The following is a 25,089-nucleotide window of genomic DNA, read 5'->3' as shown; positions in this document are numbered from 1 at the left end:
ATCGTTCTAACAAAAATAAACATCTACTTAATTATAAATGCAAAAATAAAATGCAACATAGCTCTCCTGAATTCTAAACAGAAACCCATAAAATTTATGTCATGAAGTTTTTATTGGTGGAAGCAAAGGTAAAAATCCTCCTATATTACTGGCGATCTCTTCAAGGTCTCTTTCCACTCAAATGCCCCAGCTTCATCAAGTCGCTTATCAAGGAAATGAAGTTTGGCTTCAAGCTGTTGCATTTCACGTTCAATGCGCGTCATACGATGGGAATTGTATTCAGGTACAAGTGACTCCACACGCTCTACCTGTTTGTAAAACATGACAATGTGAATACCTGCACTTGTACTGTTATTTTTGATACATATACTATATACGCAGTGTGTAAGATAAATCTGCAGGAAGGATCACAGGAACAGATATAGAGCAACTTGTAGAGAAGGTGAAGTTGTTAAAGCTAATAATCAAATGTGACAAGTTTAAAAATTTTGTGAATATAACATGAATGTTTATTCATTTCAAATAGATAATCTTGCAAACAAATTTATATATATAATTACACACTGTAATTCTTACAGCTTCCTATCATTGGTGACAGTGAATGGAAATTATTATTGTAATACAAATTAATGTAGTAAAACCCACAAATATTGCATGAAGAAATTCTTTCCTTATAACCCATGGCTCGACAGCCCTCAAAGGGGCCTATCATCTCCCAACTGCCAGACTCCCTCCCACAATCCTACCTAGAAGTGGGGGAGATCTTCAACCAATAATGGAGTGACATAGGGTCAGCACGTCGAACCCTCTGCCGTTATAGGAGATTTCCGAGACCGGGTTATGCTACTCACTCATAGCTCCCAAATTTCCTCATGATGGTGGATTGCCACCGGTCCTATACACAGGCTGAAAACACAGACTGAACCCATGCCGTCCCGCAGTCAGAGTCCAAAGCATAGGGCCTTAGACTGCACGGCCACAGAAATTCTTTCTTTCCTTACACAACACAATTAATCCTCCTAATAGAATTTCTCCTTGAGATTTTATAATTTTTATTGTCGTTATTTGTCACATTGCTCATGTGTGTTCTTTAATGTGCAATCAAAATTCACTATCTTTTCTTACTGTTCATATGAAAGGAAGAGCAAATTACATGTATACAGTTTTCTGATTAATTTATAATTTATGTTCAAAATGTTCATTTTGGGTGTGTGAGAGAGAGAGACAGAGAGAATGAGTGTATACAGACAGCAGCAAATGTAGTAGTATTCAAATTACCCATTTCTATTTCCACCATTCTGGCATACACATAAGAGCTATTACAATGATCAAATATCTCTAGCACAGTTGTACATATATTCTGTGCATTACAATCACTACAGTAATTCTTGCTACTTATCTGCCTTAGTGCACTGATGCAATAAGGGGTGAAAGAGCATATTTTATTTATTTTGAGAAAGCAACCTCTCTCACAAACATTATCCACTATTGTATGTACATAATTTAATATGGTGAGCGAACACAGCATAAATTTTGTGCTGAATATAATTTCCTGTTCTAACCTTGATTTTGCACAAATCATTGTATTAGCTGAGCACCTAAAGAGCATAAAATGCATTTCCCAGTGCCAATTGGTGTAAGCTCATAATTGCAAAGTAAATTAAGCCCCACGAAATGTTAAGTTTACAGCAGGTTTTATGTTTTAATCAAAGCAAGAATGGTGTTCGGCATCTCCCGTGCCAGTCTTGCCTCAACTGCCGAGCTGTTCATATCACAGACAGTGAGAAAATCAGCAGAATTGCAGCTGATCTATGTTCTGCATGCACGTTTGGGTCTATATATGTGAAAAGTTGCTGAAAACTTAAACTGTCGCAGGGCTTAGTGATGGGTAATTTGTCTACTAATGGCCACTACTTGTATTCACATGCACTTCTGCATTGCTCCAACAGAATCTGTATACTTACACATTTATTTTAAACAATATATATATAAATTTATAATAATAATATAAAATAGAACACTACACTCAAATGTAGAAAAGTTCATGAAAACATCAGTTTTGTAAAATTATCAACAATTGTACTGATAAACTAACTGATTTGCATAAAGTACAAATTAATTTGTTCTATTCTTCACAATAGCAATTACAATTCTGCCAATTCAAGTTCTTCAACTTAAAACACAGAGACATGCTATAAATTCTCAACTAGGTAAGTCAACTTATATTACATCTGTTCAGAAATCATTTCACTAGAAGAAAACCATGGGAACGTAGTTCTGACAACTTAAAAACAAAAATTCCTAAAGTTTTACTCCCCATTGCAGTTATTTTAAATATGTGTCACAAAATTTCCAGGCTGTAACCATAATTTATAAGATTAGGTTCAGATGTGAAATGAAATTTTGATATTTATAACTAAGACAAAAATATTTTTGTGCTGTTCATCAGGTCTTCTTGTATTGCTGTCATTTCCTTTGTTGGATAATTTAACTTTTGACAAAATATTTATAAATCATTAAATTCCGGAGGGTTGAAGTTTCAGAATGAATATTTTACAAGTTATTTATCACTCATTCTCTGCCTCTAAGGTTACTCACAACAATGAGGATGAATGATGATATGATTGGGATAATAGCAGGCTTATCTGGAATTCAAATTCATTAATTACTAGCTTCATAGCACAATATGCTAACCATGGCACAATAGAGGCCATCAAAAGTTCCAATATAGAACTGCTGTGCTGCTGAAGTACAAGCTTCCAACACTTGTAAATATATGACAACAATGATCCATTACAGCCTCTATCCTATTCCTTGATATCTCTTACTGTGTTTCAGTATGTAACGGTCAGTTATACAAAGATGTTGAGTAGGTATAGTTCTCGATGTGTAGGCATGTAGTAACAATTCATCAGAGGATATAATCCACCATGCTTAAATATCCACTTTATAACCCTTGGCGCAACAAACTGTGAGGGCCAGGGCCTACCTCACTCCCACCTGACGAAGACGGAGATCATCCAATCAGTTACGGGGTGATGTGTGGTCAGCACAACAAACCCCCTGTCGTTGCTTGTAATGATCCTGCGAGATCATCACAATTATTTAGTTTCTGAGTGTTATTATTCCATGTTAATTGCTAATTCTGTCAACGTTATTTGTGTTAACCATTCATTGTACATGGTGTCATGATCTATTGTTAATCAGGTCAGGTGCTCTGTGTTAGCATATTATGCTGAGTTGTAATGTTAATAAGGCCCTCCATGGTTGCAAAGAATATGTAATCTTATAATTGTATATTAATGTTTAGCACACGTTTAATATTATAATACGTATTTATTGTTTGTGCCTTGAGCACGTAGTTCAATCTACTGGCGTAGAGATGGCCTTTCCAGCTCTCGCACGGTTCCACATAGTTCACTTGAACGGCACTAGAGGCGCTACTCTGAACCGAGGCTATATAACCAGACCCGCAGCAGATTTTCTTCAGTTGGCAAAAAGATACATCAAGTGATCGGTTAGTTCGTATGAACTTTCCAGCTTGATCATTACCAGTGCGTAGTTAGAGATCGGTTAGTTCATTGAACTCTCCAGCCTAATTATTGCCTATTTTTGTGGGAGCAGGAAAAGGTTTATTATCCATTTTGCCTTGATTCATCTCACTCAACAGGTCGCTAGGCGCCGTGGCTTGCTGCGAGTTGATAGCTTCCTGGAGATGAGGCCTTGCTTGAGAAAAGGATTATAATCCATTTTCTTCAGTTGGCTTTCAGGTCTGCTCACGATAAGATCTCTCTTAAAAACTGACCTGGAAGAAAAGTTGCACTCCGCCTACTGGCGAGAGAGGTTGGATCCACTCCACCTTCGGGTGAGAGAAGTTTGCACTCTGCTTATGAGCAAGAGAGAACCCACTCCGCTTGTTGGTGACAGAAACAAACTCCACTTTAGGGTGTTAGGACCCACTCCGCTTGCTGTGAGAGTTTCCTCCACTATTAACCAGCGGTATCCTGCCTGGGGATTGAGGAGTTGGGTTACTAGGCAACCGCTTATAAGGTTTACTGTTATGTACCCCATTATCGTTAAAGCTGTGCGGAAATGGAACAGAAATTGTAAGTGCAGGCATTGCCGTTTACTGCTTAAACCCCACCGAAAAGTGCTGGGCCTTATTAGGCGTATTCGACAAGGGTCGGGGTGTAGCTTTCACTGTAAAATTACAGGTCAGATAACGTATGTCTGTTATCATGAGGGTGGCCTTAATACGAGTAGATGCCCTTATTCCCCAAAAGCCAACAGTTTCCTGTAAAAAGCCTGCAGCTACAGAAGTCGGCGCAAGTGAAGGACTGCACTTTCCTGACATTTGTTGGAGCTAAGGTTGCGACTCCAGAGGGCAGCTGCAGCAGTGTTCCTGTTTCAAATTTACGGCAGTGTTGCTATTAAAAGAAGACAAGGGCATGTGCTAAACTTACAACATTTACAGTTGCTATTGCAAAGTGTACCCAGCTAAGGTCATTACACTTTCTCTAATATTTAGACTGTGTGCTTTTTCCCAAAGCCTGAGTGAAATAGTGTCTCATGTCACCGCTGGAGAAGAAGTTAGCATGATGGGTAAAACTTTGCAGTGTGTTTGGTGCTACTGATCGATTGTTGCCAAACTAGTTGGTTTGCACCTCCGCTGACATACTCGTGTAGGTGTAGGTGTAGTAGGCCCACCCCGGAGTACGTTGCATGCTGTAGTTTCAATGACTGGGTTACACTACTCATTCGTTGCTCCCCAGTTTACTCACGGTGGTGGGTGGCCACCAGTCCCATACACAGGCTGAAATCTCAGGAGAAAAGTTGTTGAGGAGACTCAAACCTGCATGCATCATGCAGGAGGAGTACAAAGCATGACACCTTACACCGCACGGTCACGGTGTGGGACAAATATCGACTTTACATCGTGCAAAATCCACTTTCCTGGATCACACTTTTTGGATTTATTGGCCAAACGAAGCCCAGTACTCACACCAATAAGCAAGCCGTTACCATAAACGTGGATAGATATAGGAGCAATGTCTTGATCAACAAGAAAATGAACCTTAGTACATTGTTTAAACGGCAATAATGGCTACAACATGGTTACTCATCCGAGTCATGCAACCACTTCTCGCTGAAATGAAAGTAGAGATTTCAAGGAAAAAGTATAGTGCTAGTGGTGCATTCAATCTGTTACTAATGAGTAGATGCCGGATTTGTATGTAATTAAACATTCTATTCCTTTCTAGATACATACCTTGAACAGAAAAATGTCAATGAATTATATAACTGACATGAGTTTGCATAAGTTTTGTCACATATTTATACATATTTGCTTATTTATGTTACATAAAATGACATATTTCGGTAATTTTTTCCTATCTTGAGCCTTTTTCCTATCTTTTCAGGTAATTTTTTCCTATCTTGAGCCTTTTTCCTATCTTTTCAGGTAATTTTTTCCTATCTTGAGCCTTTTTCCTATCTTTTCAGGTAATTTTTTCCTATCTTGAGCCTTTTTCCTATCTTTTCAGGTAATTTTTTCCTATCTTGAGCCTTTTTCCTATCTTTTCAGGTAATTTTTTCCTATCTTGAGCCTTTTTCCTATCTTTTCAGGTAATTTTTTCCTATCTTGAGCCTTTTTCCTATCTTTTCAGGTAATTTTTTCCTATCTTGAGCCTTTTTCCTATCTTTTCAGGTAATTTTTTCCTATCTTGAGCCTTTTTCCTATCTTTTCAGGTAATTTTTTCCTATCTTGAGCCTTTTTCCTATCTTTTCAGGTAATTTTTTCCTATCTTGAGCCTTTTTCCTATCTTTTCAGGTAATTTTTTCCTATCTTGAGCCTTTTTCCTATCTTTTCAGGTAATTTTTTCCTATCTTGAGCCTTTTTCCTATCTTTTCAGGTATTTTTTTCCTATCTTGAGCCTTTTTCCTATCTTTTCAGGTAATTTTTTCCTATCTTGAGCCTTTTTCCTATCTTTTCAGGTAATTTTTTCCTATCTTGAGCCTTTTTCCTATCTTTTCAGGTAATTTTTTCCTATCTTGAGCCTTTTTCCTATCTTTTCAGGTAATTTTTTCCTATCTTGAGCCTTTTTCCTATCTTTTCAGGTAATTTTTTCCTATCTTGAGCCTTTTTCCTATCTTTTCAGGTAATTTTTTCCTATCTTGAGCCTTTTTCCTATCTTTTCAGGTAATTTTTTCCTATCTTGAGCCTTTTTCCTATCTTTTCAGGTAATTTTTTCCTATCTTGAGCCTTTTTCCTATCTTTTCAGGTAATTTTTTCCTATCTTGAGCCTTTTTCCTATCTTTTCAGGTAATTTTTTCCTATCTTGAGCCTTTTTCCTATCTTTTCAGGTAATTTTTTCCTATCTTGAGCCTTTTTCCTATCTTTTCAGGTAATTTTTTCCTATCTTGAGCCTTTTTCCTATCTTTTCAGGTAATTTTTTCCTATCTTGAGCCTTTTTCCTATCTTTTCAGGTAATTTTTTCCTATCTTGAGCCTTTTTCCTATCTTTTCAGGTAATTTTTTCCTATCTTGAGCCTTTTTCCTATCTTTTCAGGTAATTTTTTCCTATCTTGAGCCTTTTTCCTATCTTTTCAGGTAATTTTTTCCTATCTTGAGCCTTTTTCCTATCTTTTCAGGTAATTTTTTCCTATCTTGAGCCTTTTTCCTATCTTTTCAGGTAATTTTTTCCTATCTTGAGCCTTTTTCCTATATTTTCAATCTCTGAACATGATGAAGAAAATTTGTAGCTCATGTGATGTCATATTTTCTAATCAATGACATGCACAGTGCTTAGTCACCTAAAATTGAATGTCAAGTCGAAAGATAGGCTGACGACCAAAAACATATGAAAGATGCTGGAGCCCCCCTTTTTTTCTGGTTACATATTTTAATTTCGCTTTTATGTTTACACAAAGCACCAACGTGAAAACATGGAAAAGTATCTAGTGGTTTACTCTGTAACAAGACAGAAGTAAGTCCTGTATACATTAATTCTTCTTGAATCTGCCCCTACATTTACATATTATACAATAATTTGCAATGTGAAAAGTAATTAATAGTTGACAAAATTAGTTTCTTAAATATGTACACGTTCTTTTTTGAGTTTATAAATTTGATACAAATTATGTCCTTAAAATTATGCTGAATATCTTCAAATAAAATAAATATCGAGCAGAATTCTTGAAATTGCTTGGATAATCGACTATTATTAATATTACATATTCTTTGATACTACATATTTAGCTACATATCATTTTGATAATACATATTTTATCAATTATTGTTACATATTTTGTACTTTGATATTACATAAAAATCCGGGGTCTACTAATGAGTGACACCAATTTTAAGCAGAAGGTAATATGAGAAACTGGAAAGGTTATTTCACTCACATGGCAATACCAATAAAACATTATCATCAGATTATACTGGGAAGTGTTTGGCCATTTTCCCTATAGCTCAAACCCATTACCTTGTGACTTCCATGTATCTGTACCCTTGCATTGGTATTTATATTTAAGCTAATTAGCATCACTTTTATGCCACGTTTGACTAATTGCAATTATGAGACTGGGCGATAACTACACGATATTGATGAATGGACACTCACAAAGAACACCCATGTCCAGGTCAGGAAGTGTGGTGGCAAAATTAGAAGTCTACCACTTAACGTGTTCTGACACTGAGCTTGCATGTCTGGATTCTTGGGAATTCTCTTAGGCAGGATTTCAAAAGTCTCTGTCAGGGATCCTGCTGTATAATACCAGCACATAGAACATTGAAAAAAAAAAAACATTGTAGGTTCCAGAAGCAAGTGCAATCTCTAAATTAAAGATCCAAGTCACATCTGTACCAATATACCATCCTGCTAAAAATATTACATTCATTTTCTGTGGTTTCCTTAACAAAATGTCATTATTACTGAAGTCTGATAACTTAAAATAGAATTTTAACTTTTCCCTTATGAAAAACTACTCCATGCTGTCTTCTGATATGCTAATAATGATAAAACTAGGCAACTTCATATCAACTAGAAGCAAGCAATGCACACAAGATTTCATAACCTCAAATGTTACTTAAATTGTTTGCAAAATTAATTTCATGCAAACAGAACTAATAGCAAATTAATGGATTAATTGAAATTAATACAAACCCTTTTAGATAATGAATTAAGTTTACTTCTGATGGTGGCTATGTATTTAGGTGACATGGGAGTTCGAGGCAGTATGCTCGCTGAAAAGTAAATTAAATTCAAAACCATTACTTAGGCAGTCAAGGGAATGAAAACATAAACAATGTTATCAAAATTGCCATGATTTTAATCACCAGTAATATGTTAGTGTTACAATATTTATTACATTACAATTTGCAAAGTAAAATGTTTACAGTCATTTTATGAAATGTATAAGGCCCAGTCAAATGAAAGCAGGTCAGCACGGAGAGAACTCAAGATGTGCAAAAGTTGGTAATGCTGCTGTTTATAACAATACTGCCATCTGTGGGAAAGTGACAACTCTAATGTACACACTCATTTGTTTATTGTACAGGTAGTGAGGTTAGCAATATATGTATTCGCCCAACATCAGAATGGAGTCGAGTAAAGAAGAGCAGGGAGAGGATGATGGAAGACAAGAAATTCATCAATCACATGTCTGTTGTGCATGGTGAACACTGCATGTCATGTTTACATGTGCTGGTGTGCAATTAAGTCGAAATGCCCTGGAATGCTATCGCATTTCATCATCTATCTTTCTTCATAAATAAGGCAATAAAGCAAATTTGATAAACAAAAAAGTAAAAAAATATCATGTTCGCAGGAAGTATAGTTTGGAGTATGTGATAAAAATATAAGCTACAGTGTCCGATAGACACTGGTTGCTTGGTTAAGGGATAATGAACGGACACTTACAAACTACGCCCAGGCCAGGATTCGAACCTGGAATTACTAGCAAAAATAATGGGAACGACCATCTTGTCTCCCAGTGGGATAAATGTGTTAACAGTTTTAACGATTACTTTTGAGTAATAAACTTTCAATGAAACTTTTTGGTAGCCGACCCATTTTCATTTGACTGTCACTTATAGTTCCATATTTCTTAGTCAATACAAAAATGATGATAGGTGACACTGAAATCATAGAACTAGTTTGCAATCTCAATTTTCTTTGAAACATGCAAGTTTGTGCAGTTAAAATCTCTAATGACATGTTTGTCAGAAGGAAATTTAAATTCAGTCAGAAACTTTAAAAAACAACTTGCAAAGCACATAAATGGAAGTCAGAAGAGAAATATTAATTGCATGTTTAAAGCTGAAACAAAGTGTTAGTAAACTGTACTGCATAAATTTATGAAATGCAAATACATTCAAACACTACTATCCATGCCCCAACCCCAGTCTTACATTCTAAATTTTCCCTGCAAGTAGGTCTGCACAAAGGAAATAAGCACAAGTTTCAGAGAACTTTTCCATGTTTCCACATGGAAACAAACAATTTTAAAGTGACACCAATACGAATGACATGGTAATTAGTTGACTAGTAACTTTCTAAAGCCAAGATGCAATTCTCATGTGGAAATCCAGATACATCCAGACAATGTTCTTACATCTAGAACGGTAAAAATACAACATACATACATTTTCCACACAAAATTTGTTGCATAAATATCAAAAACATCTGTATGTAGTATTTATATTCTTATAAATCAATTTTTAGAAATTCAATGTGTCCTTCAATCTGAATAGTTAAAAGATATTAGTGTATGTTGTGTGTGTTTAAATGTAAGCTCAATTACTAGGGATGAGCCAATACAGATGGCCAATGCATTGACATCACTTGGAATATATTCACAAATATTTTTCCAGAGTTGAGTATTTTGTGCAGTCCTCAAAATGACATGCAACATTCTCAGAGTCTAATTATCCTGGAAATTATGCAAAATTTATTTGCTTTGCACCAGAATTGTGAGAAAAAATAGATTTTGTGGTTAAATAACAGCTATTTTAAAATTCCAGTGTTATTCTTGAACATTTTAAAGCATTCTGAACAGCTTTTAATTGACACAACTTTCAAATACGATGAAAATTTGGAAGTGCACTCAGACATCAGCATTCATTCAAAGTGGTATCACCTCAAATCCTAATAGTTACCACCATATAACACAGTTTTGCTAGAACTTCTTAAATTTATGGCATGTAAATACTGCACTAAATAACCAACCACTTATATATCTCTACACTGAAATTAATTTCCTGCAAATTCTCCATGAGATGAAATTTTACCACATATCAAATGATGGTCCTTTACTCAGGCACAGAAAATACCCAAACGTTTTCAGTAGCCTGACCACATATTCTTATAACACATTTTCTCATATTAATACTGTTTTCAGTAGTCTGACCACATACTGGAAATATCGGATGTAGCTGTAAGACTTGTTCCGAATCTCAAGAGTATACCGATGCATAGATGGTAGAAATTCTCACACAACTCGACACAAGAACAAATATAAAAGTGATCACATAAGCAAAACACATCACTCAAGTTCATATTGATAACAGCCCCAAGCGAGCCACCAATATTCTGCAACCATCACTTCGTACTCATATTATGCAATCTTAGTTAGTTCAAAAATCTCTTAAGGAAAACATCACTTCTGTGGGCTTGCATATTAGAAATAAAATAATGTAAGATTCATTTCACTCTTGACTATTTGATTTGTCGGTGGCCACGGTGGCTCAGTCGGTAACGCGTCTGACTACCATGCTAAAGGTCCCGGGTTCGATCCCTGGCCGGTTCAAATCCGGGAACTTTTCTAATGGTGGAAGCGGCCCCGGTGCCCACCCAGCGTCGAATAACATGGGTACCTGGGGGGAAATCCTGGGGGGTAAAGGCAGTCAGGGGCGTGATGCTGATCACATCACCCCCACTCACGACCGGATCAAGAAAGTGTGGGGCGTTACCCCCACACCCCCTATACGCCTTCATGGCATGGTGCTATGCACAGGGGAACACTTTACCTTTTTACCTATTTGATTTGTTATCATGCCACTTTCTATCTGACACAAGCCAGCTTAGCTCAGGATAGAAACAAAAGATACCTAGGGCTATTAGGATTGAGCAATACTGTTTATCCTTGAAAGAAAACACAAGGTTTACTCACTACGGAAGGTCTAAACCGAAAATATATTCTGGAAAAACATCTATACAATTTATATGCTGAATACTATTCTTTTTATTATACAATTTCCTTTAATTGTTAATAAATTTATTTTTCCTTCTACATTGTAATGATTCTATGGATTATGCTGCTTCTTCTCACATTTCAAAGGCTTCTATACATTAGGATTTTTTTACGATTCTGAAAGGCTTCTTCTCCTTTCAATCAATCATTGGAAACTTCTTCTTCTATTGTAAAAGGCTTCTTCTTCTTTCAATCAATATTTGGAAACTTCTTCTTATAATTTTGAAAGGCTTCTTCTTCTTTCAATCAATCATTGGAAACTTCTTCTTCTAATGTTGAAAGGCTTATTCTTCTTATAATCAATATTTCGAAACTACTTCTTCTTGTATTGACTTGAAAGGCTTCTTCTTCTTTCAATCAATCATTGGAAACTTCTTCTTCTTAATTTCTATTTAGAATCAATCATTGGAAAATTTCTGTTATGGGTATATAACTTGCAATCATGTCATCTTTATATTATCTCCTAAAGATGAGTCTCTTTTCTTTCTTTTCTTCTTTGTCTTCATCATTGCTTCCTTTACTATTGTCATAAATGCCCTGTGCTGATGTCGATTCTTCTATAGCTACAAGCTTAAACTCCTTCTCTCTCCTTGATATGTCATATTGGAGACCTAGCCGATCTCGGCTAATAACAGGAGGTTGAATTGTCTTTCCGCCTTCTTGTCGTCGGCGTTCCAAGATGAATTCACATATTTTTTTGCCAGCTCCCTTCTCTATTTTCTTTGGCATAATGACCTAGTCAAAGAACTATACCCAAAAAAGAAAATTTTAGGGGCATCTAATTTTAGAACTAGCGCAGCCTCCTAGGCCAAACCAAAGCGAATATACCACAGATCCACAGATCGCTAACAAGAAGCGCTCACACTGGCCCAGTGCTACTAACAGAAAGCGCAGCCGGAAAGTGTTTCGGGGCGACTAACTTATAATAGCGTCTCCGGGGACAGACAACCAATAATAAAACGGACAACTTTCTCCTTGCCAGAGGTAAATAAAACGATTCTGATTCTCAAATCAGAAAAGGACATATTCTCATAATCGTTTCCTCGGTTATCAACTTTCCTCAATTTCATTCATGTTAATATATACTTTACCTTAATAGTTTATCATTTACAATCTGTCTATTCTTTAAGATACATAATTTTATATTATCCACTCATTTGTTTCCTAATTATTATTATGTCTTCTCTTCTTATCTCTACAACCTGTTTCCGCCTTCGTCCTACAGCACGCTGACATCTATTGTCGCTCCTGCAAACTACTTCATCTTGCAACTTGATTGTGTTTGCCGTTCTGGCACATAACAACCATGGCAACACCAAAATTCTAAGTATTACATAATTTCTACAGCACTTAGGGAAAATGAAAAATATAAAACATAAGCAACATTATAAAAGTAATTACGAGGGATAGTTGGAAAAAAAAGTTTCCCGTATCTCTATTTCCAGAAAGCGTGGAGATTTTGGCTTCGTAATATGCCATGGTTATACAGTCACCATCCTCCTTCTGTGTGACGCATGAGCTTTTTCTTACATACAGCACCTGCGTACTGCTATGTTGAAGGCAGGAACAGTTGAGAAGTGTGTGCCCTGCTGGCATGAAAAACAGAGTGTGTTGTAATCGTGGACAAATGATGAAGTGAGAGTTGTTGTTCGCTACAAATGGGTGGGACTTAGGTACGTCATGTGATGGACAGAATAAATTAAATGAAAATGAAAATTTTGATTTTTTTAACATTCAGCCGTAAAGTCTCTAAATCCGTAGACAGGATACGAAGTTTTAAGAACAGGGTTTCTTGAAACTTGTGAAACGGTATGACAAGTGCCTGAATGTCGCTGGGGACTATGTGGAAAACTAGTGTAATGATGCCTCTTTCTGCTCATGTCATGTTCTTTCTCTAGAATAAAACTCTTTCCAGATGGCAGACTAGGGAAACACTTTTCTTCAGACTATCCCTCGTATTATACAAATTTTCAACTCTTAATAGAACACCATTAAGCCTTGTTTCCATGATTATGAACAACTAAATATGCTGACCAAGGCAGTAATTTATTTTATTAAAAACATAAACTAAACGTAACGTTTCAACCTTCTAGCAAGGTCTTCTTCAGACTCTGTATCAAGTACAAAAGTTACGTTTAGTTTATGTTTTTAATAAAATAAATTACTGCCTTGGTCAGCATATTTAGTTGTTCTTAATAGAAAGTGAGTCTTGACTTCTATGCCGACTCAACCAGAGGCAGGAAACGGCAAAGGAGGAGAAGGATGATGAGTAGAAACAGAATTGTCTAACACAAATTAATCATTTTAATAAACATATAATCATATTGTGAGGAGCCACGGGACCATCATACGAAATCACATTAAAAATGATCTTATAAGTTTTATGCCCTGATCTTATAAACTAGCATACGAAAGCAAAAAGTGTACATTTTTTTAAAATGTACAAGTCTATGGAATACATCTAGAATTACTACTTTTTTATGTCTTAAGTCCACTTTATGCTCAGATAGGCTAACTGGGATGGGAGAAACCATTTAAAATGGGATTCGAACCACTGTGTATTCGCCTGGGCACTGGAGACTAAACTCAGTACTCCTTAATTACAATATGCCAGCATTACTTCTACAGCATTGGGAAGGTTCTTTGGTTGGTTTTGGAATTTCTGTTTTGCAGTGTGGTGCTACTGTCTAAACTTTCATGAAACATCAGGTGTGCATGTGAAAATAGTGATTATGTGGACAACATGAAGAATGTACTTTTAACTTTTAGGTTGGAAACACTTTAGACCAAAGTCTAAAGAGCCCATACAGACACGTATATTAGTTTTTGAAATTGCAAATTACATTGTATATTTAACCACCATCTCCATCAATCTATATGGTTGTCCATCTATATCAATGACAACCATATCAAAAAAGAAAGCAAGTTCTAACATTTTCTTCGTAATTGTTACCACAGTACCCAAAAATGCTGCACTCAATAACATATTTTAGAGCTTATCTGTTCAACACAATAAATTCTTAGCAAAACATTCTGCATAAAAAACCAACGTGTAGAGTAAATTGCAAATACGACTAATTTTATATCATACAGTAAAAACTGCATATCCTGGAACCTCTATAAGAAGGAAACCTGTAAATACGGAAAAAAAAGTCCCCAGAACGGACCGATTTTATACCTGAAAATGGCCTGCTTAAGGTGGGAAACCTCCTTAACACGGAAACAGAACACCATTTTAATACCAACGAGATGTTTTTATTCTCAGTAAGACGGAAATTTCTTCCATTATTTTCTTTCGCTCGCAAGAAAACAATGCAATACTGTAAGTGGAACACGCCTCTGTGGCCACTCGCTCATCGGTAACATTGTCGATATGAAAGAATGCGCTACAATACTCATAGCTGTTATGATTCTGTTTCTTCTTTCATCTCTTACCCTCTTTCTCCACCTTTCAATGTCTATTTCTCCTCTGTACTTTCATCATCTTTCTATTGTTCTTGTTATCTCTCTTTGTTTCTTTCTTTTTTCTTCACTTTTATCTCAATCTTTCATCACCTCTCTTATTCCATCTTTCAATCTTTCTCTCTCCCTCTATGCACATCGCACTACGATGCCAGGGGTCCTGGGTTTAAATCCTGGCATGGGCATGGATGTTTGTGAGTGTCCATTTTACTTCGCATTTTGTGCCACTTTTGGCTAATTTGCAAAGGTGGGGATGAGAGATGATATGATGAAATTGATGAATGGATTCCCCAAGCAATGAAGAAAGTCACCCCAGAAACAGTAAAGAAATGCTTCGTCAAAGCAGGTTTTCCTTGCGAGGACACAACTGTCGAGCATGATGAAGTTGAGGAGAACTTAGGTCGCATTGCTGACATTTGTAAACAGGCTAATTTATCAATTGCAGCTGAGGACATAATAAATTTCGACAGCGAATTGGCAACAGGACAGGACGTATAGATAGCTGTCGATTCATTACATCTGCAGCACATTGAAGAAAAAGACAACGATGTTGTAAAAGAGGATGACGGAGGGGAAGAAGAAATTCCACGTGAGTTGAAGATATCCAGTTACAAACATGCACTCTTCAATGTCAATGAACTACAAGAATTCGCTGCTTCTCGCAACGACTCTGAATTGATACAACTCTTGCAAGATGTAGAGAAATATGCACTTGGTCGTGTTGTGAGCAAAACATGTCAACCAACTTTGAAACAACTGTGGGGAAAAGATACATATGTACGTACTGTACGTTCTTACAAGTAGCGTAATTGTAAAATTCACAAAATGAACATGCGCAAATACGTGGAAAATATTATAACCCTATACTTTTACGTTTGGCCTTAAAAATATGCAATGCTGTACGAGAAGCATGCATAATAACACAAAAATATTTTAACATATTACTCACTGTTTTGATGTACACGCACAACTTCCAAAATGTATGCCCTGAAAGGCAAGAGAATATAAATTATCACATAATTTTCCTAGAAATTTCATCATTCTTTTCTTAATAACAAGAAAACATTGCCTAGTAATGGGTCTATTCAAACAACTGTTATAACTATTATTTTCTTGTAGTTTACGGTTATTACAAGCATAAGAAAACAGTTTTTCTTTGTGACGTTTCAGATATAACTGTATAACTGTATCTTTAGTCGAAATGAAAATAAATGTCTGATGAAAGGAGCGTGTGTTCTCCTGAAACGCCACAAAGAAAAACTGTTTTCTTATGCTTGTAATAACCGTAAACTACAAGAAAATAATTCTATAATGCAAGCAATGCGTACATACAAGAAAAACTGTTATAACATTTGTTAGTTCTTTAAGGCACTTATAAAAGTTAAAATCACATATAGTTCTGTTAAAAAATACAAAAGTACTAATAACATATACAGGGTGGCTCAATAAGTCACTTAACACCCTCAGTACAAGGCCACTGCGGCATGGAATTTGAAATTGGCGATGACCAATCGTTATCTGGCCAAGGGGGAACCACATTGACGCCACCCACACGGTCGGCGGCCATCTCGATGTCCGCCATCTTGAATTCAACTTCAGATTTTTAAATGGGAAGGGGGTCGTGCGACATATCAAAATGGGCTAGAATTTCACGAGAAATGCAATGGTGAAGGTTTTTTCGACGTATCTTTAACCAGTAAAAAGTTATGACTGAATTCTTGTACCAATTTGCTCCTTTTCGAGGTGTTAGAAAAATGCCTTAAAATTTGTTTAGCGCTTCGATAATGCATCGAGATCAAAGTGACGTCTATGGAGAGACGTTCGCATGCCATTGCACATTATTTTAATCGGATACATCCATGAAGAGCTGTGCATTATGAATGGTTGTCGCGAACAATTTACAGTGTGATGCTTCCATTGAATGAAATGTCCTTCACAGTGACAAGGCTAATGTTTATGTTTATAAGGAACTTTATAAACAGAATATGTGACCCTTGTCATCTGATAACTAACTTTGGACAAAAACTGGTTCATAACGTTCCCATAAGTGTTCTGGTGTTCTTCCCTATTGAAAAACTCTGTAAAAAGTACCTTCTTCCGTAAGCAAGGATGAAAAACCCTGTTCATTTAACAAGTCCAAGTAGCCCTAAGCATTTAAGGTTCCATTGATGGAACATTGACTAACCAATCGTGTTCCACACAGCATGCCACACCATTAACTTACCAACACTAACCATTCAGCTTTGATCTGTCGAAAATGGGTTATCAGATAAAAATCATCGAATATTCTGTTTATGAACTTCCTTATAAACATAAACATTAGCCTTGTCACTGTGAAGGACTTTTAATTCAATGGAAGCGTCACACTGCAAATTGTTCGCGACAACCATTCATAATGCACAGCTCTTCATGGATGTATCCGATTAAAATAATGTGCAATGGCATGCGAACGTCTCTCCATAGACGTCACTTTGATCTCGATGCATTACCGAAGCACTAAACAAATTTTAAGGCATTTTTCTAACACCTCGAAAAGGAGCAAATTGGTACAAGAATTCAGTCATAACTTTTTACTGGTTAAAGATACGTCGAAAAAACCTTCACCATTGCATTCTCGTGAAATTCTAGCCCATTTTGATATGTCGCACGACCCCCTTCCCATTTAAAAATCTGAAGTTGAATTCAAGATGGCGGACATCAAGATGGTCGCAGACCGTGTGGGTGGCGTCAATGTGGTTCCCCCTTGGCCAGATAACGATTGGTCATCGCCAATTTCAAATTCCATGCCGCAGTGGCCTTGTACTGAGGGTGTTAAGTGACTTATTGAGCCACCCTGTACATATAAAATTTACTCCTAGTTTATTGAAGCCATAGAATAAACACAAAAAGTTATAAGCTTAAAAGTGTGCCTCATCTAATTTCACACAGTACATGAAGTACAGTTCTGTGAGGTGAGAAATGATGTTGTATGTAGGTTTCTCAAGCAACCTCTCTTGTACGATGCTACCTTCTGAAGCATTATTTTCGCATGGAAAATGTTCTAGACATGTAAGAAATAATGAAAGCAATGAAACCTACCCAAAAGTGTAATTCGTAACAATGCATGGTCCAAGTTCCTCTTGTTTTATTGCGATTCATCATGCTACATATGCAATTTGTACATGGTAATATTTCGATTTACATCTGTTAACACATATTGCAGAGTTCTAGTGATTACTTATGCCAAAATGTTTCAAGATTTTGTTCAATACATGCTTTCGTAGTTTTATTAGGCAGGTCAGGTTTAGTTCCCTCAGCATTTTGATTTTAATAATAACCCTAAGTGCTCTCATGGCCAAAGTTCCTTTTGTTTTATTATGATTTCATCATGCTACGTGTGCAATTTACACATGGCTCGATTTCAATTTACATCTGTTAGCACATACTGCGAGTTTTAGAGATTACTTAAGATTTTGTTCAATATATGCTTTCGTGGTTAGGTTAGGCAGGCCAGGTTTGGTTCTCTTAGCATTAAAATAAAGTCCCTAAATGCCTTCTACTAAGATTCAGATTTACTTCTACATTCATTCTTACTAGTCTACGATACTTACAGTCGCTTGTCAACAGAAAATACATTGTCCATGAGAAGTGCACATGCTTGTGTTCTTTTTTCAACATAGTTAAATAACATTATTTTGAAATTCAAACAGTGCCCAGTACTTTAAGGTAGGCTCAAATTTCGTGTGACAATGATTGCCAAAATTCTACGATAATTAGTCTCTGCTAGGAGAATTTGATAAAAAATCATAAAACAATCGGAACTGTTACCACTCTCATGGTTAGGTTAGGCAGGTCAGGTTTAGTTCTCTTAGAATTAAAGTAATAACCCTGAATGCTTTCTAAAAAAAAAGTTCAAAATTACTTCCAACATTCATTCCCACTAGTCTACAATACTTACTGTTGCTTCTATCAACGGAGAATGCCTTGTCCATCGGGAGCACATGCTTGCATAAGGTAATTTTTAAGTTTTATTTTCTCATCATAACTTTTTTTAAATCCAAATAGCGCTCATTACTTTAAGGAAGGTTCAAATTTTGTGTAAACAATGATTACCAAAATTCTACAATAATTAGTCTTTCTGCTAAGAGAATTTGAAAAAAATAAAAAAAATAATTGGGACTGTTACCCAATGCATAATTATTTCACATATGTAATTTCTCCCTTCTACTTACTCCTCCTCGGAATTTCCTCTCAGCAGTGTGGTCAAAGGAACCAAAGTTCCATCTTTCTCCCTCAACTTCAACACTTCATTTCCACCATCTGGTAGTCCAATCCAAGAACGGACCTCATTCTTTATGTCAGAATAGTTGGTCTTTGCACAAAGGTCAATAGAAAGAGGAGATGCAGGGACTGCTTCCTCTGGTGTTACATCTACAATAAAACATTGTGAAAGTCCAAAATAGCAGTACCTAATAACAATGTGAACATGAACAATTATTTGGACACACTGTAGGTATTTTTCATTACTAAAAGTTATTTTGGCCTTCATTAAATGTCTGTGGTGGATGATCTGCCAATGTTCCTGCATAAGCAGCTCTGAGGCTCTCATATCATGCAAAATCATATGAATTGATTAACTTTAGAAAATCCTGAATTACTATTCACGTGCACCCCAGGAGTATTGTGTGAACTGCCATATATACAATTACTTTCACAACAAGCGTTTTTCATTAGAGAATGAATAATAATCATATTTTTCCACAAAAGAATGGATTTTGATCTTATAATCTACATCACAATTTATCCTAAGCAAACCACAATTCTGTTACTGTTGAATCAAGTCACAGCATATCCAGGTGGAGTGAGAGTATACATTCTTATGTGCTAGCATAGAAGTCCACAGGATTTTTTCTAGGGGAAAGTACTTGAAGGATGCGAGGGGATGTTACCCCTCCTAGTTAGCAAAATTTCGGTACTACTTTACTATACCTGAGACACCTGGGAATCATTTCTTTCGGACTTTTTTACATTGCTAACGTACTATTCTGCATTCCGGAACACTTATTTAGGTGAAATAATTGAATTTGTTAGGAAAGTAATGTATATTTCTTACATTTACGAGTACTTACTGTTCTTGTTTATTTCCACACACAACATGGCGATAGCTTACCGTTGATCGTTCCTTGAGCCAGAGAAACCATTGACGTTAGCCCAAAAATTCACGATAGCCCCACAAACCATCACGGGGACGAGGTATGCCTAATAGGTTAGGTTAGGCCTGTTAGGTTTGGTTCCATTAGCACTCCTTTCGTTCAATTTAGCATATACGGACAATACGAGAGCGTATTGTGCTCTCATGCAGGAAGCAAATGGCGGCAGCAGCAATAGTGCTTCGGAAATAGATTTTCGTACAAAACCACATGCATTCGCATTAAAATGAATCAAAATTACATTCCCGAACATCAACAACGCTACAGAAAATGATTTGCGTAAGTACTTTCTCCTGTAAATTTGAAGAAATCTGTCTCAGGTATAGTAAAGTGTTACCAAAATTTCTGCAAAGCATTCCCCCAGTTGTCTCATTGTCACCATGTTAAACCATAGGAGCATCCCCCAGCAAACTCCAAGCGTCAAGAAAAAATCCCTCAACTAACATTTCCCACTTCAAGCATTGGCAGGGGGGTAGCCCCAAAGCACATTCCCCCCCTAATAGGGTTACCTTTCAGCTTGAAGTTATGTACCTGCAATGCATGTGAACAGTGACACAGTGGCCACCTCCACACTGAAGGGGGGGCCCTGCAATGTGCTCCTGAAATTTAATATAATCGCAGAAATTCCACAGATAGTGTCGCTTATTTAAAAAAACAGAAATCTGGTTGTCAGTAACATCATATGACGACGTCTGCGATAATAAGCAGTGGCATATTGTCTCAGCCAGAAGGCCCCGGGTAACTTGTCATATGGGTTCCCTCCAAAATGCGGAGTTAACTTACTTGCTCCACAAATAGCAAATATCTCTCATCTCACACCTTTATAGCTACGCAATTTGTCATAAACGTAGTGTAGTGTGTCAATTGTCTACAGTTATGAATCCAGTAGAATGATTCAGTTGCTCAACCAGTTGATTCCTTATTGTTACACTATAAACATCAAACTTGGTAATTCATGACCATTTACCACTAATATTAGTTTTACACGTGATATTTAAAATGTAACTTCACACTAAATATATTTACGGGGACTCCCAAGCCGTTTATTCATATTGAAATAAGAGCTGAAATGAATTTTCCACATTGTCTACACCTGTTACGTTTTACATGAAAGGGGCCCAAAGACTCAGTAGGAGATGGAGCCCAGGGGCAATTATTCCTTTGTCCAAAGGGACATTATTCCCTCCTCTACCACACAGGGTATACACCATATGAGTTAAATGTGACCATTATTTGTGTAATTTTGTAAGTTCATTTTTCTTACATACTGAAATTTTGTGGACATTTTTGTCGAATTATTTCTTCTTTTCCAATGTGTTACGATTTTGTGATCTGCAATGTTCGAAGTGAAAATTCCTAGCTGCAAATTTCATTGTTCGAGTTTGGTGATAGAAGGAAGGATCCTTGTGCGGAACAACTTGAAGACAATGCAGTAGGTGGTGGAGGATGCTTATGCAAATTCGAGCACTCATGATCTATTTTCATGAAAAAGTCTGTAAGAAATATATGATCAATGGTCTATCAAAAAGAAATGGCAGCATAAAGATTATGAATAATGATATTGAGGCCCACTAACATGTAGAACCTTTTGGGGGGGGGGGAGGTTAGTCATTCCAAGCGGCATTTCATTGAGTGACAAATTTTTAGTGAATAAAGTCCAATCGCAGCTTTATTATCTATTTCCCAAGACTGGAGTCCGTGGCAATTTCTTCGTAGCAGATTGCAATTGACCTTGTGATGTTAGGTCACCACCAACAATCTATATGTCCGGTTCAATCCCCATAAATAAAGGGATAAGTTTGTTTCAATATATTCCTCACTATCAGTATTGGAAAGCTAACGTGAGCGACTCTTACGTTGAACCTTGGCTCTTGGAGCTGAAGGTGCATCCACCTCAAAGTCCAAAGGAGGAGTGTTCACTATCCTTTAACAATCCCCCCCCACCAAAAAAACAGTATTTTTAAATATCTGTGTATTGTATGTAACCCCATTAAAAAAATGTTTCAAGTAAAAAATACAAAGGATCACACACAAAATATTTGGCCACGTGTAGCATCTTCCATCCTCCGAGAAAGAATCCTGACTGTGCTACTGCATTGAAGTAAGAGAAAACATTCTTCAAGTTCTTTATCAGAGATTCAGACCATCCTGATTTAGTTTCAAGAAGGTACTACAGTGGTCAATAACAAAAGAATGGGAAAGAGTATTTGTGGTAAAAGTTAATGGTACTAATTTACTATTCCCCGAACAGATTTCTTCATGTTTACAGAAGAAACTACTTATGATAATAAGTTCCTGTAGCATTGTCTAACATCTGGAAGGTGTTTTCTGTGATGTGGGACTGTATCATAGTGGAAATTCATGTTTTTGGTTGAAAATTAATTCTCCGATGGATAATAGCCTTTGGCTCATATGCCTTGGTAGATCATCACGTGTCGTGCTTGTGTTTTGTTGATGTTCATTGGGATGCAGTGTTGCAACCTTCTGTTTCCAACCAAAAATACAAACATGATGAACATGGTGAAATTCATACCGGGAGCCCCACAAACCATTGACGAATAGCCCCACGAACCATTTCTGGCAAGGTTAGGTTAGGTAAGCATAGTAAAAATTTTGTCCGTAAAACAATGCAAAAAAGTTTTTTTTAAAAAAATAAAAAAATCAACTTAGCATTTTTTCGGTTACGAAGGTTGAAACACTGCATAGCGGATGAAAATTGACAAAACACAAGCACGATGCGTGATGAGGCACGAAGGTGTACTATTACAGTATAAGGGAAACACCTATAAATCATATTTTTTACATTGCTAACATACTATTTTGGAATGCGGAACATTTCCTAAGGTGAAATAATGCATTTCTAACTAAGATAATGTCTATCTCTTACATTTACGAGTACTTACTGTTACTTGTTATTTCGATTCTGTAACATATTATGGCGGGCGATAGCGTACTGATTCAGGGTGCGATGTGTGAGTGTTTTGTCGATTTATGCAGTGTTCCAACCTCGTTCACTGGAAAATATCTACTTTTGTGCCTGGATTTGAAATTATGCTAATACGTCGCAAACCATTGACGTTAGCCCCAAAAACCATTGACATTAGCCCCAAAAACCATTCACGTTAGCCCCAAAAACCATTTTCCGTAAGGTTAGGTTAGGTTAGGCAAGCATAGTTAAAAAAAATGAAAAATACTAGACACGTCATGTTCTAGTGAAAACACGGCAGGCTGAAACACTGACTATGGGGTTGCGTCATCTTAACACACGGAACATTGTATTCTCATGCAGAAAGCAAATGGCAGCAGCGGATACAGCACGTCGAACAGAGATTTTTGCAGAAAACGACATGTTTTTGCATTAAAATGGATCAAAACTAGAACCTATTTCAAGGTGCCATTATGCTTTTTACACGAAAATAACTTCGATTTTTCACATTACGAGTAATTCTTTTGGGTCCTTTCTTCCGTTGCGGAACACAGAATATTTCGCGCACAGCTGTGGATCATCACGCGTCGTGCTTGTGTTTTGTCGATTTGGAGTGGGCATGCAGTGTTGCAACATTCTTAACCGAAAAGTACCTACTTTCGTGTTCATTATGTCATCACAAACCATTGACGGACAGCTCCAAAAACCATTCCCGATAGCCCCAAAAACCATTCACGACAGCCCCAAAAACCATTCACGATAGCCCCAAAAACCATTTACGATAGCCCCAAAAACCATTTACGATAGCCCCAAAAACCATTCACGTTAGCCCCACGAACAATTTCCGGCAAGGTTAGCTTGGGTTAGGTTAGGGAAGCATAGTTAAAAAAATAAAAATAAAATAAATTCTGGTAAAAAAAAGGCATGTTTGTAAACACTTCTTCCTCTCGCGAGACCGCGTGACTTTCAACACTCGCGCCATCTGCAGGTTCATAATGGAAACAACGGCATAATGTTGTCGATTCGCACAAAAGGCTACTTTATTACATCAAAAGTGCTTATTTTCTGTTGTGCAGCATTCCATAGTGACAAAATACCTCCACGAAGTTTGATAAATGCAACAGAAACTCATTTCCGTAAGTAGTTTCTCCTGTAAATTTGAAGAAAAGTGTCTCCGATATAACAGACATTTACCCTACGAATGCTAAAAATGACGAAACGTAGAAGTTACAGGTGTTCAGGGAATAGTAAATTTTTACCAAGTTAATTTCTTGTACAACTGGGAGGGGCGGTGGGGGGGGACTAGCTAACCATTGTATGTCCGTCCCAATCTAACATCATATTTTTTTGTCACTAAGGGGGGCCCTTGAGAACAGCGCTAAGCACTGCAAAAATCTTGTCTCAATTTCCTTCCATGAAAAAGCAAGAAAAGTAATTCTAATGAACATGGTTAGTTACAAATATTACGAAGTAACTAGTTACCATTATTGGAATACTCTTTATTTCTAAGCGCCATGATCTTCCAGCGTACTTACCAACTTGATCTAAACGTTTGACGATTACCCACGACTTTACAGTTTCGTCCATTGCCTTCGGTTCAAAATTAACCATGGCCTAATAGTGAAAATGGTCTAGAACTCGATGACATTTACTGGCGGAAAATTTTCATCATCGCAGATACCGCTTAGCGAGATCACATGCAAACTATGTTTTCACTATGTGGCCATTACGGCTAGTATACATGACTAAAAAACGAAATCACGTCAGGTTTCGCATCGGTGACATTTTAGAACTACACACACAAGTTACATTATAAATAGAACTACGTTCTCGTACAAAACCATTGAACTGTACGAAACATAAACACGGAATGATATCAGACGTTTGGTTCTGCACCGGTGATCCGTAAACTCAATTTTATGCTTAATCTGGGGCCTCATTCATGTTGAATTCTCCCGACATGTTTATGTTCCATGTGTTATTTTCCCTATTATATGCTTAGGTGAGTCGGTTTTGAAGTTCTCAGCGTCCCGTTTTGGTGTGTCAAAGGGCAAGTATTGAAATTTCCTGTCGGTGTCCAGGCCCTCGACATGGCATAAAATCAGCTTGCAGGACCGTAGCAGAGAGCAGTACTGTAGAGTCGATAACACCCCAAGAACAACGAATGATGGACAGACGAAATGAAGGGTCTTCCTTGTTGCACAACAGTCTTGCTACCTTGTGTTCTGACGTCAGATGAGAATTACTTACGAGGTTA

The 25,089-nt window shown here is 36.9% G+C and overlaps 1 protein-coding gene across 1 annotated transcript; it reads right to left on the bottom strand.

The window, feature by feature from the left end:
- Positions 1 to 24,885, bottom strand: LOC145989378 (uncharacterized). The gene is made up of 5 exons (XM_083124722.1): positions 24,368 to 24,885; positions 18,929 to 19,127; positions 15,667 to 15,704; positions 8,168 to 8,247; positions 1 to 308 (listed from the first exon to the last, which is right to left on the bottom strand). Exons 1-5 carry the CDS (start codon positions 24,441 to 24,443, stop codon positions 141 to 143), a joined length of 561 nt encoding a protein of 186 aa, XP_082980848.1. The 5' UTR covers positions 24,444 to 24,885; the 3' UTR covers positions 1 to 140.
- Positions 24,886 to 25,089: the final 204 nt, after the last annotated feature.

This window comes from Lepisma saccharinum, chromosome 6 (genome assembly GCF_977018435.1).
Source record: "Lepisma saccharinum chromosome 6, izLepSacc3.1, whole genome shotgun sequence".
NCBI lineage: Eukaryota > Metazoa > Arthropoda > Insecta > Zygentoma > Lepismatidae > Lepisma > Lepisma saccharinum.
The sequence above is the reverse complement of the archived record's forward strand: the minus strand, read 5'-3'. Positions and strand labels throughout refer to the sequence as shown.

Bases quoted from the DNA above. Each gene is read 5' to 3' on its own strand.
- LOC145989378 (XM_083124722.1), bottom strand. From the start codon at position 24,443: ATGGTTAATTTTGAACCGAAGGCAATGGACGAAACTGTAAAGTCGTGG. The intron at 19,128-24,367 runs GTAAGTACGCTG...GTTTTATTGTAG, and splicing joins CAAACGTTTAGATCAAGTTG to ATGTAACACCAGAGGAAGCA. The intron at 309-8,167 runs GTTTGTATTAAT...TTTTACAAACAG, and splicing joins TTAATTCATTATCTAAAAGG to GTAGAGCGTGTGGAGTCACT.